The following is a 15216-nucleotide window of genomic DNA, read 5'->3' as shown; positions in this document are numbered from 1 at the left end:
AACGGCGACCTGGTGGCGAGCCCCCGCCGCCTCTCGCCCACCTCCCCCTTCGGCTCGCCGCGGAACTCCGCCTCCTTCGCCACAGCTGCGCCGTTATCGCCCAGATAACCCACCGCCCCCCCTGCGCTCCCCCCTCCCGAGTCGGAGCGGCGCCGCTGGACACAAAGCCATCGCAGACTTGTACATTTTTAAATAAATATCTTATTTTGAAAAGACGCTGCGGCGGCACCGACGCACTTAAACCAGATGGCGGCCCCGGGCTGAGCTCGCCGCCTCGGGACGCCCGGTCCTCCTGGGAGCGTTCTTCCTCCTCTGAAGAAACCAGCAGGCACGCCTCAGGGTCTGTACATAGCTCCGCCTCCCTGACCGCTCCGCTCGCCTCCTCGGGGGGGAACCTTGGATCTGTGGATGTTTGTGGGAACGCTCCGGGCTGTTTGGGCTCCACGGATCACAAACGTTTTCCCTCCAAAGAGCGACGCTCAATCAGCGTTGGGACGGGAACACGCCTCCCACAGACCTGTCCTGTCACGACCTCGACCTTAACCTGCTTTGTGGAATGTAACCACCCGTGGACGTAGGGGGCCGGCCTCAGAGCCAAATATGCAGACCTCCCCTCGCCCCCTGAAATCACCCAATCAGAGTCTGCCGTGCCCCTCCCTCACTGACACACTGGCCTGTTTTACTGTTTCTGTTTGTCCTGAAAAACCTCAGATTTACCCAGAATGCCTCAGTGTACAATGTTCTTTTGTTTTGTTCAGAATAAATGCGACATGACATCATACGAAGGCGCTCTGACTTTATTTCACAGCATCAAAGTGACCTCAGCTTCACGGGGCGCCTCGGCCCGCCGCCGGGACCACGTCTGGGCCGCCTGGCTGGTAAACGTCCGCTGGAGGCGGCGGCACTTCGAGGTCGGACGCTCGAATCATCATGACGACAGACTTGATGGAGTAGGCCCAGCCGTGCCACGTGTACCACACCACGCCGTCGTCCGTCATGGCTTTGAACGGCCCGTCGTAGTAGTGACCGTTCAGGTTACCTGCGTTACACCTGTGAGGGGGAGGTCACAGAACAGTCAGCTGACACGATCGGCCAATAGCAGCTGCTCCAGTTAAAGGGACAGTCCACCCAAAATCACCTGAGCGTTTTCACGTGTATCCTGATATTTCAGCTGCAGAGACGAAAAGTTTCATGATCGAAGCAGCAAAAACGAACCTCAGCAGCTTGAACCCTGCTGGGATAAAAAGTTCAGGTTTTTCTATTAAAACTTTATTGATTCTCTACTCTCCGCTTTTTCTACCTGAGTTTAAAAAGATCTGAACTCTGATTATAAATCAGAGCAGCTGCTGTGAGAATCACGATCCACAGATTTCTGCTGCTGGGACGTCGGCGCGATTTAACGTTTTGTTGGGTGCAGAAAAGTTTGGGAACGGCTGCGTTAGGGAACATAAGGAGGCAGAAATTTATTATTAACCTTTGGTTTAAAGCACGGTGAACTTTATAAATAAAGTTAAAGTTTAGTTAAAGCACTAAAAACAGCAGCCACTGAACAAACACTTCAAAGCCCTTAAAACAGACTCATAAAGATCTTCATCTCCACGAGTTCTCACGAAACGTTTGATTTGATGAGCTGAACACAAAACTGCAGAAATGAAAGACGAACAAAGAAACGCGGCAGCTGAGGCTGAATCACGTTCATCAGTAAGATGTCAGTTTCCCGGGGTCATGGGGCCTTTCTCAATATGCGTACTTGCGTTCTCGTGTACTCGTGATACGTCATCAGTCGGAAACCAAGTACTGTTCCAATTCGAAGTACGCATCAAGCCGAGAACGCGAAAAAGTCCCGGATGTGTTCTCGCTCCGCCCGTTTTATCGAGCATGCATCGGTGGTGACTTGTGTGGACTTGGTACAGCTAAATATCCCAGAATGCATTTCGTCCAAAACTCAAACGCGGCAATGGCGGACGAGTGGGGCTAAAAACGTTTAAATATTACTCTTTCTGGGTCACAAAATAAACTTTTAAGTTCTTTTCAAGCGAGAATGTAGCTGTGTAAACTTCAAATATCTGCTCAGTTTATCAAGATATCATATATTTCCAAACGAGCTCCGACGTTTTCGGAGACGTCTGTGACCCGCCAGCTCCATAGCAGACAGCGAGGTCGAGGATTATTACAGCCGGCGAGAACAGCGGACTTCCGGCAGATCGTTTTCAACCCCCTGCGGGTTAAACAAACCCCAGTAGTTGTCTATTGTATTGAGTGTCCACTAAAATAAAAATAAAAGCGTTCTAACATCTCACCTGCTTGTTTTTATTAAGGTATGTACACGTATGTACATGTACACTATTTTTATTAATAGAGATTTCACTACTGAGGTTAAACATGATATATAAGTCACTTAGATCACTTCTAAATGTTAATGTTTGGCTTATTTCAGTGTTTTTATTAGTTCCTGAGTAAACCGGTTTGGCTGTGATTAAAGTTAAGCTTCATAACATATTACTCAGTTAAATTAAGGACAGCAGTGAAAACTCCGGACCTGTGACATCATCAAGTACGCTGGTGTTCCAATTGTACAAATCGCGAGTCCGTGCTCGCCGAGAACGCACGGGAGTACGGACTTGCGTACTTGAGAATTGAGAAAGGGTCACGGTGTTGGCGAGTGATGCTTGGCCCCGTCGCTCTGTATCGTGTGGACGACTCTACAGCTCAGTTTTGGTGTACTGTCCCTTTAAGCCTGCAGTAAACCCGTCGCCGTGCGCGTCGCCGTGCGCGTCGCCGTGCGCGTCGCCGTGCGCGTCGCCGTGCGCGTCGCCGTGCGCGTCTCACCTGCTGAACCACCAGCCTGACTTGCTGTGTCTGACGCACTGAACGTCGGCGTCGATGCAGTTCGGCCGGTCGTAGGTGCTGAACTTCACCCCGTCTGCACATGGACTGGCCGGTCCCGCCCCGTGGGCGTCGGCCAGAGCGTCGCCAGCGTTCCCAGTGAACTCGCCCAGATGTAACTGGTACTGGTCCTTCAGGTGAACACGGGAGTGAAAGCAGAGAGATCAGACATGCAGCGAGGAGCCATTTACAGCCGAACCCTGTTTGACGCGAACCTCGCAGGTCCATGACGGCGAGGATGACCACACGCTGAAACTGCGAGTGCGGCAGGAGCTCACAATTACAAATCTGATGCTCAGACTCGTCGCAGCCAGTTCGTTCAGCACCAGCTGATCAATCAGACACCTTACACACACACTTACAGAGAAATGTGCAGTAAGTGCAGGTTATTGTTCTGAAGCTACGTTTAACCACGCCCCTTCAACGCATCATCAGAGCCTTTTAAGGCCTGAGGCCACACCTGGGCTCAGGTTTAACGTCAGGATCAGGTGTGGGTCCTAAAACAGCAGCGAACAGCTCGTCTTACTTCCTCCTCTCGTGGTGACGGGAGCGTCGCGTCATCGCTCCGACACTCCGGAATATTCTGCAGCTCCCTGCAGTTTATCTGTGTTTATCCTCAGCAGGAACACTGAGGGAGGGAGAGGAACGCCGATGGGAACAGAACGGCGGTGACCTTGATGCTGCTGCTGGTCCGGACCATAGTCTAAATAAGACCGAGTGTTATGAGAAACCGATAGGAGGTCAAAGGTCAGGGAGAGGCTGTAAAGTTAGCATCAGATTGAATTTAAAGCTGAGACGTTTCCGCGGTTACTTGTTTCACCTGTTCGCCGTCCACCTTGAAGCTCTTGTACTCGGCGTAGCGCTCGTTCCCCTCAAAGTCCTCCATGTTGATGCGCAGGTCATAGTTCCCTAAAACACAGAAAGCATCACACACACACACACACACACACTCTTCGTGCCTATGGTACGACAACTCTTTTTCGTGCCCCTGGTACACTGTGCAGAAACACCTTGCCAGACAGACAGACAGACAGACGCACCTTGTGATGTCAGATGGTGCAGGGGTTCATTGCCCAACCAGAACTCTCCAGCAGGAGAGAAGAGGTCTCCGAATCCATGCTTGTACTCCACCCACGCTCTGCACGCACACACACACACACACACACACACACACACGATGACACATTTGTTTGCACTGTTGCAGTGTTCACGTGTGTAAAGGTGACACACCTGTCGAAGCTCTCTTTGCCGTCTCTCCTCCTCTGGAAGACGGTCCACCCTCCTCCGTGGTTCATGTCGCAGTACACGCTCAGCGCCATGGCAGCGCCGTCCGGGCGAATCACGTACAGCCCGCTGGCCACGTTTCCATCCTCAAACACCTCAGAGCAGTCTACACACACACACAGACACACACAGATAAGAAAAAGATTCCCGGTTCGATCCCAGGAGGAGACCTCGTCCTCCATAAAGCTGCGTCTGTCTGACATGAGTCTAATAAAATAACCGTTCCCGGGTCTTTCTCTGATTTCGTGACGCTCTGTGTAGACATGTTTGTTTTCTAGATAAAGGAAAGCTGACGCTGTAGGTTCGACCCACACACGGTGGATGCAGCCGTACCTCTGTAGAGGTCGTCCAGGCCCAGGTACGAGTTGGGGATCTGCTGCAGCTGCTGCGCCTGGCTGCTGTGGAGCTCCTGGATGTAGCGGTGCTGCTCACTGATCACGTTCATCAAGCCCTGGATCTCCGCTTCCAGCCGGCTCACCCTCTCCTCACACGGCACCGGCGCCTGGACAGGAGGACAAAAACGCTCTCCTCTGGCACTCGGCAGTAACGAAGAAGGTATGAGAGGATCATTGTTGTCCTCATCAGTGTTTCTGTGATCTACTCTAAATCCTGACTGAAGCTCGTCACAGCAAACACTCCCATGAAAACGCCTGAAACCCTGATTTATGAGACTGTTTCAAGGACTTTAATGATTTCATTTTTAAAGTTTCTGCATATGAAACTCCTGCAGAACTGCAAATGCTTTGATATTAATAATTACAAATGCAGTTTGAAATAAATCCATATTTATGATGCTGAAATCGAGTGAAGCTGCGAATCTAAACGATATAAAAGCCAAGATTAAAGACTCATCTTATAAACACTGATGCCTCACCTGCAGCGTGGAGGTAAAGGTCAAAGGTTATTGGGATTACTTTTAGTAAAGGTACTTTTTGTAATCGCCTAATGCAGATTTGAATGAAAACGTTCACCAGCAGGGGGCAGCGTGCTACAGCGCTTTGTTTTTATGTGTTATTAAATGCTGACACTGACTCACTGCTCCCTCGTGTGGAACAAAATGGTATTACATGCACGTGCAGCTCAGCTCTATTTGAACTGTAATGCAGATCTTTTGAACAGAATTTGGAGATATTTGGGCAGAATGTGTACGTGGTGTGTTTCTTAGTTTAAAGGAAGTCAGCAGACGTACTTTGAGTTACTCAGCACTGCATCAATAAATCACAACGCAAAATTAGAGCTGAAGCTTGAACAGATGAGGAGTTATCAAAGTTTAAAAGGTCAATAAACCAAAATAAAACTGAAATATGATCATTACTGTTTATTTCTAATGTTTGTATTTTACTCTGAACGCCGACGTTAAGAAGCTGTCACAATAAAGTAAACATTCAGTTTTTATTCTGTTTCTGTCATTTGTTAGTTTGGTTGATGGAAATAAAAATCCTGAGAGACTGAAGTCCAGAAAAATGAAATCTGAGTCTAAACCACTTTCAACACCAAGGTTCTCATTTTTCAATAAAAGAAAGTCATCGGAGAAGCACAAACAGTCCCTGTGGACAGAGCTCAGTCTGCGCTTCCACTGGAACAAAGCCACGGCTGCATTTTTCACCTCTGTCATCAGTTGTGTGAGGACCCAAATCTCAGAGATACTTAAAGCAGGAAGTACAGAGTGCACGAGGAGAAATATGTGACACGGACGCTTCGGTTTCTTACCGCCACAGAGGAAGCCAGGTGAAGCAGAAAGGCCACGGACGTCCTCAGCGTGACCATCATCGGCGCTCTCATCGACTCGCTGCCCCGATCCTCCTTTTAGCCTCTCCGCCTCCTCTGACTTGTCAGCCCTGTCAGGAAGGCTGGTGTTGGGCCATCGCTGCACAGCCGTGGGGGAGCCTCCATCTAGTGGCTGCAGTGACTGAGCCAGCAACACCAACCACTGTACACAAAGATAATGACGTGATCACCAGTGAATGAGTCAGGAGAGACAAAAAATAAATAAATAAATGCTAAAATAAAACCATTTCTATACACTTATTCCTACATCATGTGACAAATGTGGCCAATGTGATTGGCTGAGCCTTTCAGGGAGCTCTGTTTAGTTTTAGCAGCGGCAAACCTGCGCTGTGAGGAGGAGAGGAGGACGGCAGCAAAGAGGAAGAACCTGGATATAAGAATATTTTTCAAAGAAACCTGTAAGTCACTTAAAGTCAAGTTCACTCATAAAATGTGTCATAATAACATTATAGGCTTTGGCCCACGTCCGTCTAAAACTGTATGTACCCATTAATAACGTGTTTGTAAACTAACTGCACAACATGCAGCACTATTAGTTCTCTCAGTCTCAGAGCAGCATTTCTAATTTTGATTGAAACTATCAGAGAAAACGGCCTCGAGCAGCCAGGATATTAGTTTACAGAGGCTGTTAAAATTATATGTCTAACATTAAAATGTTGGTGACACAATAATTTCATCCTAATGGTGCTGACATATTCATAGGGTTAATTTTGAGACAAAATGTCATGAGGTAGTCATGATTTTGCAAATATCCACCTTGTAGTGCAGTTTGCAGTTTAAAAATGCACTCAGCCTACAAACATTACTGATGAGTCAAGATCTGCACAAAGTGACAGAAACACTGAAGCAGCTCCACATTTTATTCTTATTGTCATGTTTGTCCTATTTGTCAGGTGATAGAGAGTAATGGTGACACAAGATCACAGGTGGAATTTGATGATGACTTGTTGGTTCATGACTGTATTTGAAGCACATGTGTGACTGCATGTATGTTGAATGTCTCACTGTTATTGATCAGGTGACAGAGGCAGCTCTGCCATGTTGTAGCTCAGACAGAGGTGAAGAGGTCACAGGTGACTGATGATTTGGTGCTATAGATTAACTAATATTTATTATCATGATAATTGTTAGGCTGCTGATGTAAATTGTTTCATTAGTGTATATTTGACAAAGAATCTGAATTGACACGTCTCACTTTTTATATGGCACGAATCAATGTGTTATTTTATCAGGTGGCAATATGTCCTAGTGCAGTCAGAGGGGAAGAGCCAAAGGTGAGGCACATCAAGCACAGAGTAATAATTTTAATCTGAGGATAAAACACATGTACTGAGGCTGCTCTCAGAAGACTAAAAAGATGGGTAAGGTTTACAATGATTCAAATGAGATTAAACAATGCTGCTGTGTGTCCACCAGCAGAGACTGGACAGTATAGATGTAAAACAAATATGCCAGCAGTTTATCTCAGTTAACGAGAGGAGCAGGCATGTGTTTGGCTGCTTCACATAGTGAGTTGTTGTGTGGGGCATGTAGTCCATGTCTGTAGCTGTAACAGTAGTTCATGTTTAGAGTAAAACATCCCAGCTCACTGACTTGATCGGGGCAATTGTGCCTAAAATGTTGCATAATCTTGCTGAGAGATCTTTTACTTTGTGGTCATCTGAGATGAGTAGTTTTATGGACAGAAACCAGCAGGTCATTCAGTGTTCCCTTAGTGCTAATGTGTCAGAGATGTTGGTGCACTATAACTGAAGTAATGTTGTTAAGTCCTGAAAGTCATATTCTTTTATTGTCGTGACTCTATTTTTATTTTTGTATGATACCTGATTTATATGGAATATAACTAAAGCCTAAAATACTTAAGTAATTTAACATTATATAATTCACATATAAAACTATGAATTGTAATTTTAAATAGTTTAAAAGCATGTAGAATAGCATATGTAGGCAAGTATATTTCTTCTTTTTTTTTTTTTTTATCAAGAAGCAAAGACAAAAAGGGGGGGGGGGGGGGGAGAGAGAGAAACGGGGCAGGGTTCGGTGGTTGAATCATCCGTCCCCACCAATGCCAAAGCCAAATCTACGTCCTTGAGTGCATTTAAAGTAAACATTATTTTAATTTTCAGCTAATTCCCTCTATTTGTGTCATTGTTAGTCTTCCGTTCCGCACAACGTAACACCGTTAGCTGGTTATATTAGTTACTTATATTACAGTTATATTATTTCATATTTAATACATACATAAAAAAACAAAACATGCGACTCCGGTGGGACTCGAACCCACAACCTTTGAATCACCCCTCAAGTGCTTGACTAGAAGTCCAATGCGCTATCCATTGCGCCACGGAGCCACCTGTTGCACAGGTTGCAATGACAGCTTTTTAACATTCTCTTTCCACACGAGGCCCTAGCAACGCGGCTAATCTGCTAATACCGCGCCAGTGTCCGCTACACAAACAATAATGCTATAAATAGCACTTTAATGCTAACGTTAGCTTAGCACCGCTGCTAGCTGCTGTCAGCCGGCCCGCTTCTCCTCCGCCCTCTCTCCGTTAGCTCACACGTGGAGGCTCAGGCTCTGTCCTCAAAGACAACTACTCCTCCGACACTGATCAGATTTGCTTCAGCAGTCATAACGTCAGACTGCTTCGCTTGTTTCAGCAGTAACAACGTCGATATCCGTGTGTTTAGGAGAGCAAACGTCAATATCATAGCTCAATTCAGTGAAAACTACATAAATTGCGTGCAACTGTGTCATTTAAACACTTTATAAACAGAATGAGTCGTGTCTTGAGTAGCAATTTGAGGGTTCATTCTGTGATTTTAGCAGCGGAGTTTTTATTGTGAAGTTCTTAAAAACCGGAAGTGATATGTGTGTTTCGAAAAACTAGAAATGGCTGAGAGAACGTGCAGGACCAAAATCAAATATGTCTGATATATCGTGACGTGAAAAGCGAGGTGGACAGAGAATATCTCCTGTGTTACTTTTACCTGCAGCACTATGCTAGCGTTCTAACGGACTATCCAGGTTTTTGAGGTACCCGTGACGGAAAACTGCCAGAGCCCGGATAGCTCAGTCGGTAGAGCATCAGACTTTTAATCTGAGGGTCCAGGGTTCAAGTCCCTGTTCGGGCGTCGATTTTTTTTTCCGCCCCTTTAGTTAAAGAACCGTCTCAAAGTGAGCCCACATATTCTTTGCATTACTGCAGTGACTCAAATATAGCTTTTATGTTTTCATTGTAAGAGTAAACGTTAAAACGCCAGAATTGTTGAGCTATTTTTCGTATTTTGTAAACTTTGTAATAAATGGGATTTTTTTAATGTAGTTCAGTCTGTTACTGTTCTTATTGTCTTGGAGTGACTGTGACCACATCATTTCCTAAGGGATTAATAAAGTATTCTGATTGGGATAAATTTACAACAGAAACATGTTTGGCTGCTGTGGACAGAGTCCAGACACACACAGAGCTGTTGATCGTCTGCTCAGTCAGCCTTTGCTTCAACCTTGAGTGAAGCTGAAGCACACTGGTTTCATTGCTAACTCCTCTGCATCATCCCGAGATCCTCATCAGACATTTGTTCTGATAAATCAACTTTCAGTCAGTTCTCACCCCCTAAAAATATGAAAGTGTCTCAAGTTTCCAACAGAAGATTTCTAACTCGTGGGAAATATGACATCGGGACTCAGTGAAAGAGTTGGATTGTTATTCAGGGTACAGAGGGGGCTGGACAGAGCGTTTTTTGGATGTGAAGCGAGGTTGTCTATAACAGGAAATGAGCAGAATATCAGCTCATTCACAGATACAGCATCAAACACAGAAGACGTAACTCCTGTCAGAAGCTGTGGTCAGAGAGGACGAGTTGCACCAACATGTTACAGTAAATGATGAAAAAACAGTGTTTTCATGACCCCAGTATCAGTGCTGTGAAAAAAAACTGGTGCACGTGCTAAAAAGGAGCGACGTTTTCAAGAGGTTCCAACCAGAATCCCAGAGCACTGAGATCACAGTCCTCAAACTCAGCCTTGGTCAGCCGCTGATGATGATGTTAGGTGTTCAGTCATAAAATCTCTCCAGTGTGTCTTGGATCTTGGGAGATACCCCGACACTCAGCTCTCTCTTCACCACAACAGACCGGTACAGCGTCGGCATCCAGGGGTACTGCCCCGATCTCCACACAACACTACAGAGGTGTGTCAGCCAGGACAGCCCTACAACATCCAGAGCCTTCAGGAACTCAAGGCAGACTTCATCCAACCCAGCGGCTCTGCCACCGAGTTGTTTAACTGCCTCAGTGACCTCACTCCCAGAAATTGGCGGGTCATCCCCCTCTTCCCCAGACTCTTCCTCTTCCACGGAAGACGTGCCAGTGGGATTAAGGATTAAGGATGTCCTCGAAGTATTCCTTCCACCGCCCAACAATTTTGTTCAGTTGAAGTCTGCAGCGCTCCTCTGCAGCGCTCCTCTGCAGCGCTATACTCAGTGCAGGTAGACACCACCTGACGGTTTGCCAGAATCTCTTCGAAACAGTCCGAAAGTCTTTTCCATGGCCTCTCCGAACTCTTCCCACACCCAAGTTTTTGCTTCAGCCACAGCCCGAGCCACTTTCCGCTTGGCCTGTCGTACCTGTCAGCTGCCTGCAAAGTCCCACAGGCTAACCAAGCCCGATAGGACTCCTTCTTCTGCCTTGTGGCTCTCTTCACCCCCGGTGTCAGGGCTGGACTGGGACAAAAAGTCGTCCCGGGCATTTTGACTAGAGACCGGCCCACCATTATAGGAAAAACCATAAAGCCTTTGAATGAAAACAAACGCTGTTGTTACAGTGATGTTCACTGTTTTGATGGTATATATGCATCAATCGTTTGTTGTAAGATTGAGATAATTATTTTTTAAAAGCTAGATATTTTAAATGAGAATAAGAAAGAAAAGTATTTCTTTGTGCCCCCCTCTCCCTGTTAATGCCCTACCTGCCCCCCTGGCTAAACTTTGCTAGATCCGCCCCTGCACAGTTACCAGCTGTCAGCTACCTAAAAAGGATCCTGGTGTTATTTGTCTCTCAGAAACAGTTCATAACTTCCCTTCATCATGACATCATGACCAGCAGCTTTACAGCTGTGGCTCCAGCAAACATCAGCTGATACTAGAAATTAATATTAAATCAATTCTAACAACAGCTGATCAAGCTTAAACGTGCTGCTGTTGTTTAGCGCGACATCGGCTGGTTTCCTGTTTCTGGCGCAAAGTGGGCGATAAACAAACAAGAGAGCTGATCAGCTGATCATTGATCAGTTTCATGATTGAAGTAGAAACAGGAGAGGGAGGGGAATGAGAGAAGAAGAGGCAGCTGTGCAGCAAAGACACAGAATAACTCCAGCTTTGTGTCTTTTTTCATTGTAGCTGAATTACGGGACAAACTGTTCCCTTTCACCTCAATAAGAAACGCGTAATATTTTCTCTGAATACCAGACGGGACGGTTGGCAACTCTAATAACTTATGAACAAAATAAAGTTCAACATCATTAACTTCATAGCACCCACCCAGCTGTACAGAAACTCCGTCATGCTAGCTAGTAGGGGAGACCGGGGATAGTTGTAACGTGGGTCAGTTGTAACACTTCCAATTTCTCCAGTCAGGGCTAAGTTTCAAATGATGTGACTCATCCTGTACATGCCCAACTCAGTTCTGCTATCACATGTGAAAAATCAGCACATTTTGTCAAACACAGACAATTTAACACGAAAAAAAGTAATTTGTATGCCAAAAAGTAAGTTTTTCTACTTTATTTCAATTTCTAATAGCATTATCTGCTTTGCAGTTAAACTCATCAAACTTAAATTATGTTATTTGTATGTCTGTGGGGATATATTCTGTGTAGGTCTTTAGTGCTAATGTTTTAGCCGTTGGCTGTAATGTTAGCTAGTTCATGGCTATAAGAGTCTGGGTCAGTTGTAACACCAACAGTCTGGGTCAGTTGTAACAATAACGCAGATGTAACAACTTACCACACTATTACTTTAACTTATATTAAACAAGTTGGGGCAACGACATCAGCAGAGAGAGGTTCACTGGTCACCTTTGTATATGCGGTTAATGCCATTGGCAACACAATTCCTCCACTGTTTGTGTTCCCACACATACATTATGCAGACCACTGTGTCAGAGATGGACCAGTAGGAAGTACTGGTAGTGGAAATAAATCAGGATGGGTGCAAGAAACAGATTTCCTCATCTTTCTGAAGCACTTTGTAAACCACACCAAGGTAAGCCATGATAAAAAGTAATGGAATTGCGATGCTGGTGAACAACTACATTTTTTCAGCTTCATTGTTATGTTCAAAATTGGTGCAAGAGTTGTAGGTTATAATGCCCACTGAGCCAATGAGGCCAAACTCAAGGAAGACCAACCAAAATTAATGAAATATTCAGTTGCAGAAAATTCCATAATTTGTCTTTTTTGGGGGGTTGGAATATGTTCAAAAGCTAGATTTCTGCATTCTGTCACACAAACACACGCACACACACACACACACACACACACACACACACACACATAGCTACATAAATGGCTCTAAGTGCATTCATGTGTTGAACAAACAAAGATTACATGTTAATGTTTTGTCAGTACCCTTATTTCATTGTGTTACATTTCACCCCAGGATATGTTACAACTAACCCAGACTATGGGGTGAATTGTAACATTTCACTCTTTGTGTTTGAGGCCATACCATGCAATGGGTAATTGTGCTGCAGAGAAAATAGCTGCACTATGTAATAGCAGAGACATGTAAATACTTTGCATAACATTTTGAATCCACTACCTTAAAAGAGCTCCAATTTACAGACAGAAATGTCAAAAATGTTACAACTATCCCCGGTCTCCCCTACGCAGTACAGAAAAAGTCAGAATAACGAAAATAAACTGCACCTAAACTTGGTTTATATCTGACCCAGATAGACTGCAGATCATAACTTCTTACCTGAAGTTCAGTTCACACTTGGACCGGCGGCCGCCTCGGGTCTCTTTTCCTCCTGCCTCCCCTTCCCTCAACCCCCTGCTGCCTCCACCACTTGCTAATGTTATTGAATCTGTGGAAGCTCCGCGATGCCACCACACGAAGTAACGAGTAACGAGCCTATCTAAATCCCAGTAACGACTAACGCGTTCCTGGTTTTGGCATAATAACTAGTTACCGTGCTCGTTACCATAATAATAACGTAGTTACTGTAACGCGTTACTTAATAATGCGTTAGTCCCAACACTGCTTGTTGGTATATATGTATCAATCTAATAAACTTAAACCTACACCATTCTCCCAATTCTGGATTTTAAACAGTACATAGCGGAAACAAAAAGACTGCTTGGTAGAGTTAACCTCCTGAACTATCTACAACACATGGTAGAAACCTGAAATTAAGACCAAGAACACTAGACGTGAGACATGATCATTAATTAATATTAAAATTAATAAATGACAGATTTAGGGATATTTTCATAAACTATTTATTTACCAAAACGATACAAAACAGCATGGTAGCACAATATATATTTTAACACAGCAACCTTTAAATATGAAAGGAGACAGAGAAAGAAAGGTGAGAAAGAAGAATAAGAATAACACTTAATTGAGTTTTTGATGGCATTTTACACACAGTACTAATACAGTATCTAGAAAATATGGGAAAATACTGACATCATATACAGTACTTACTTCTGAAGAATTTATATGGGACCCTGAAAAACAGGACACAAGTGAAAGGCCTCCACCATTTGCTGATGTTGCTAAATCTGTGGAAGCGATGCCACAGCTACCACCAAACAACAGTTATTTTTACACATTTGGCAGCGTCTGCCTGAAGGGCTTGTTTCTTTTTGGCCCTAATTTTTTCTGCACCTCCTTTCCTGTTTTTGTTCTCCATGATTGCTAAACAAGGGGGCGGGTGCATCCGACCTCCTCGGCTGTAATTGGTCCAGACCAGAGTCGATCATGACCAATTGGCCAATCCAACACCTTTCATTATTTATACCCTTCCAAAAAAAAAAAAAAAATCGATCGGCCCATAAAAACAAAAAATCGCCAGCGGCCCACCGGGCAAATGCCCGGTATGCCCGATGGCCAGTCCAGCTATGCCTGGTGTCCACCAGTTGGTTTGCGGGTTACCACCACGACACGCACCAACCACCTTGCAGCCGCGGACTCTCTTATGGTCAAAAATGGTGTTCGTTATGGCCAAACTGTGGCTTCCACAGAAGTCCAATAACAAAACCCCACTTGGGTTCAGATCAGGGGGGCCGTTCCTCCTAATCGCGCCCCTCCAGGTCTCATTAAAGTCTCCCAGTAGGACAACAGAGTCTCCAGGTGGGCCCTTCTTTAGTCTGACAGCAGCAGTTTTCACAGGTTTCACTCGGTGAGCAGAAACAAGCTGCTGCTCTGATCTTTGAGAGTTCACTGCAAAAACATGAAGTTTAAACAGGAAACATCCAATTCAACAGTTTTATTTAACACTCGTGGGTGCAGGAGGTCAGAGGTGTGTTTGGTTTGCCCCGTCACATGTTTAGCCTCCATGAGGAGGAGCGATCCTACCTGGAAGACCAGCCCCACAGCGCCTCCATGTGGGAGTAACGTGAAACAGCTCTAAATGAGAAGAAGGTTTTTGGTAGCCCTGTTTCTCTGCTGTACTGATCTTTAGATGTGAGCAGCTGCTGATGCTCCACGAGCTGAAACGTCACATTTCTGTCTCCTGTGGCGATGAAGGTGCGAAGGCTCAAAAATGCTGCAACAACGATGTGAATGAAACATAATTTGATGGTCTGTACCACAGAAAATAACTATGATAATAGAACATTGTATTACTTCATTAATTAAGCAAAGTTAGGATTTCTCCCAATGTGTGAACTGCTGGAGGAGGTCAGAGGTTAAAGGTCAGAGCGGTGTCTCAGTCTGGTTTTAAAGCTCTAGCAGAAAATGACCTTTTATTGATGACAGACGATATTTTCATTTCCATCCAAAACAGTTTCATCATCATTTAAACGCAGGAGCACGCAGCTCTCCTCCAATCAGGAGTGAGCATAAGGCCAAACCTTTTTCTTATTCCACATTTGTACTCAGATTACATTTTACAGTCCACGTTTCAAACACTGAACATCAGCGCAGCCACCGTCCTGCAGCAGTTTCCTGTGACGTCAGGAAGTTTATGAACCATCACAACATCAGTGATGCCAGTGATGCAGCACAGCTGGTGGAAGGAAACATGCAGATG

The 15216-nt window shown here is 45.1% G+C and overlaps 2 protein-coding genes, 1 long non-coding RNA gene and 2 other non-coding genes across 9 annotated transcripts in view; 2 read left to right on the top strand and 3 right to left on the bottom strand.

Moving 5' to 3' along the window:
- LOC146516080 (uncharacterized) overlaps positions 1 to 779 on the top strand; it is a 53167-nt gene extending 52388 nt beyond the window's left edge. For all 5 annotated transcript variants that reach the window (XM_085162001.1, XM_085162000.1, XM_085161999.1 and 2 more), the window contains exon 18: positions 1 to 779. This exon is cut by the window's left edge and continues 106 nt beyond it. In XM_085162001.1, coding sequence (XP_085018127.1) covers positions 1 to 108 — 108 coding nt within the window. In that variant the 3' untranslated portion in view covers positions 109 to 779.
- Positions 648 to 6127, bottom strand: LOC146516079 (fibrinogen-like protein 1). Its single transcript, XM_085162063.1, has 7 exons — positions 5881 to 6127; positions 4504 to 4672; positions 4117 to 4276; positions 3927 to 4024; positions 3707 to 3795; positions 2830 to 3017; positions 648 to 1050 (listed from the first exon to the last, which is right to left on the bottom strand). The coding sequence occupies exons 1-7, from the start codon at positions 5950 to 5952 to the stop codon at positions 828 to 830; spliced, it is 999 nt and encodes a 332-aa protein (XP_085018189.1). The 5' UTR covers positions 5953 to 6127; the 3' UTR covers positions 648 to 827.
- A 2090-nt stretch (positions 6128 to 8217) lies between these two features.
- trnar-ucu (transfer RNA arginine (anticodon UCU)) lies at positions 8218 to 8309 on the bottom strand. The gene is given in 2 exon segments: positions 8218 to 8253; positions 8273 to 8309. It is a non-coding gene; the product is annotated as a tRNA-Arg (tRNA).
- A 711-nt stretch (positions 8310 to 9020) lies between these two features.
- On the top strand, positions 9021 to 9093 carry trnak-uuu (transfer RNA lysine (anticodon UUU)). Its single transcript has one exon. It is a non-coding gene; the product is annotated as a tRNA-Lys (tRNA).
- Positions 9094 to 11597: 2504 nt separating this feature from the next.
- Positions 11598 to 12837, bottom strand: LOC146516076 (uncharacterized). The gene is made up of 2 exons (XR_014874406.1): positions 12563 to 12837; positions 11598 to 12199 (listed from the first exon to the last, which is right to left on the bottom strand). It is a non-coding gene; the product is annotated as an uncharacterized LOC146516076 (long non-coding RNA).
- Between the last annotated feature and the right edge of the window lie 2379 nt (positions 12838 to 15216).

Source organism: Neolamprologus multifasciatus, chromosome 6, assembly GCF_963576455.1.
Source record: "Neolamprologus multifasciatus chromosome 6, fNeoMul1.2, whole genome shotgun sequence".
In the NCBI taxonomy this organism is placed as follows: Eukaryota; Metazoa; Chordata; class Actinopteri; order Cichliformes; family Cichlidae; genus Neolamprologus; species Neolamprologus multifasciatus.
The sequence above is the reverse complement of the archived record's forward strand: the minus strand, read 5'-3'. Positions and strand labels throughout refer to the sequence as shown.

What these genes read in the sequence shown, in the direction of transcription:
- LOC146516079 (XM_085162063.1), bottom strand. Translation starts at nt 5,952, where the DNA reads ATGAGAGCGCCGATGATGGTCACGCTGAGGACGTCCGTGGCCTTTCTG. An exon ending in GGCAAAGAGAGCTTCGACAG is followed by an intron (nt 4,025 to 4,116) that starts GTGTGTCACCTT and finishes GTGTGCGTGCAG; the next exon opens with AGCGTGGGTGGAGTACAAGC. An exon ending in TCAGGCTGGTGGTTCAGCAG is followed by an intron (nt 1,051 to 2,829) that starts GTGAGACGCGCA and finishes TCCCCCTCACAG; the next exon opens with GTGTAACGCAGGTAACCTGA.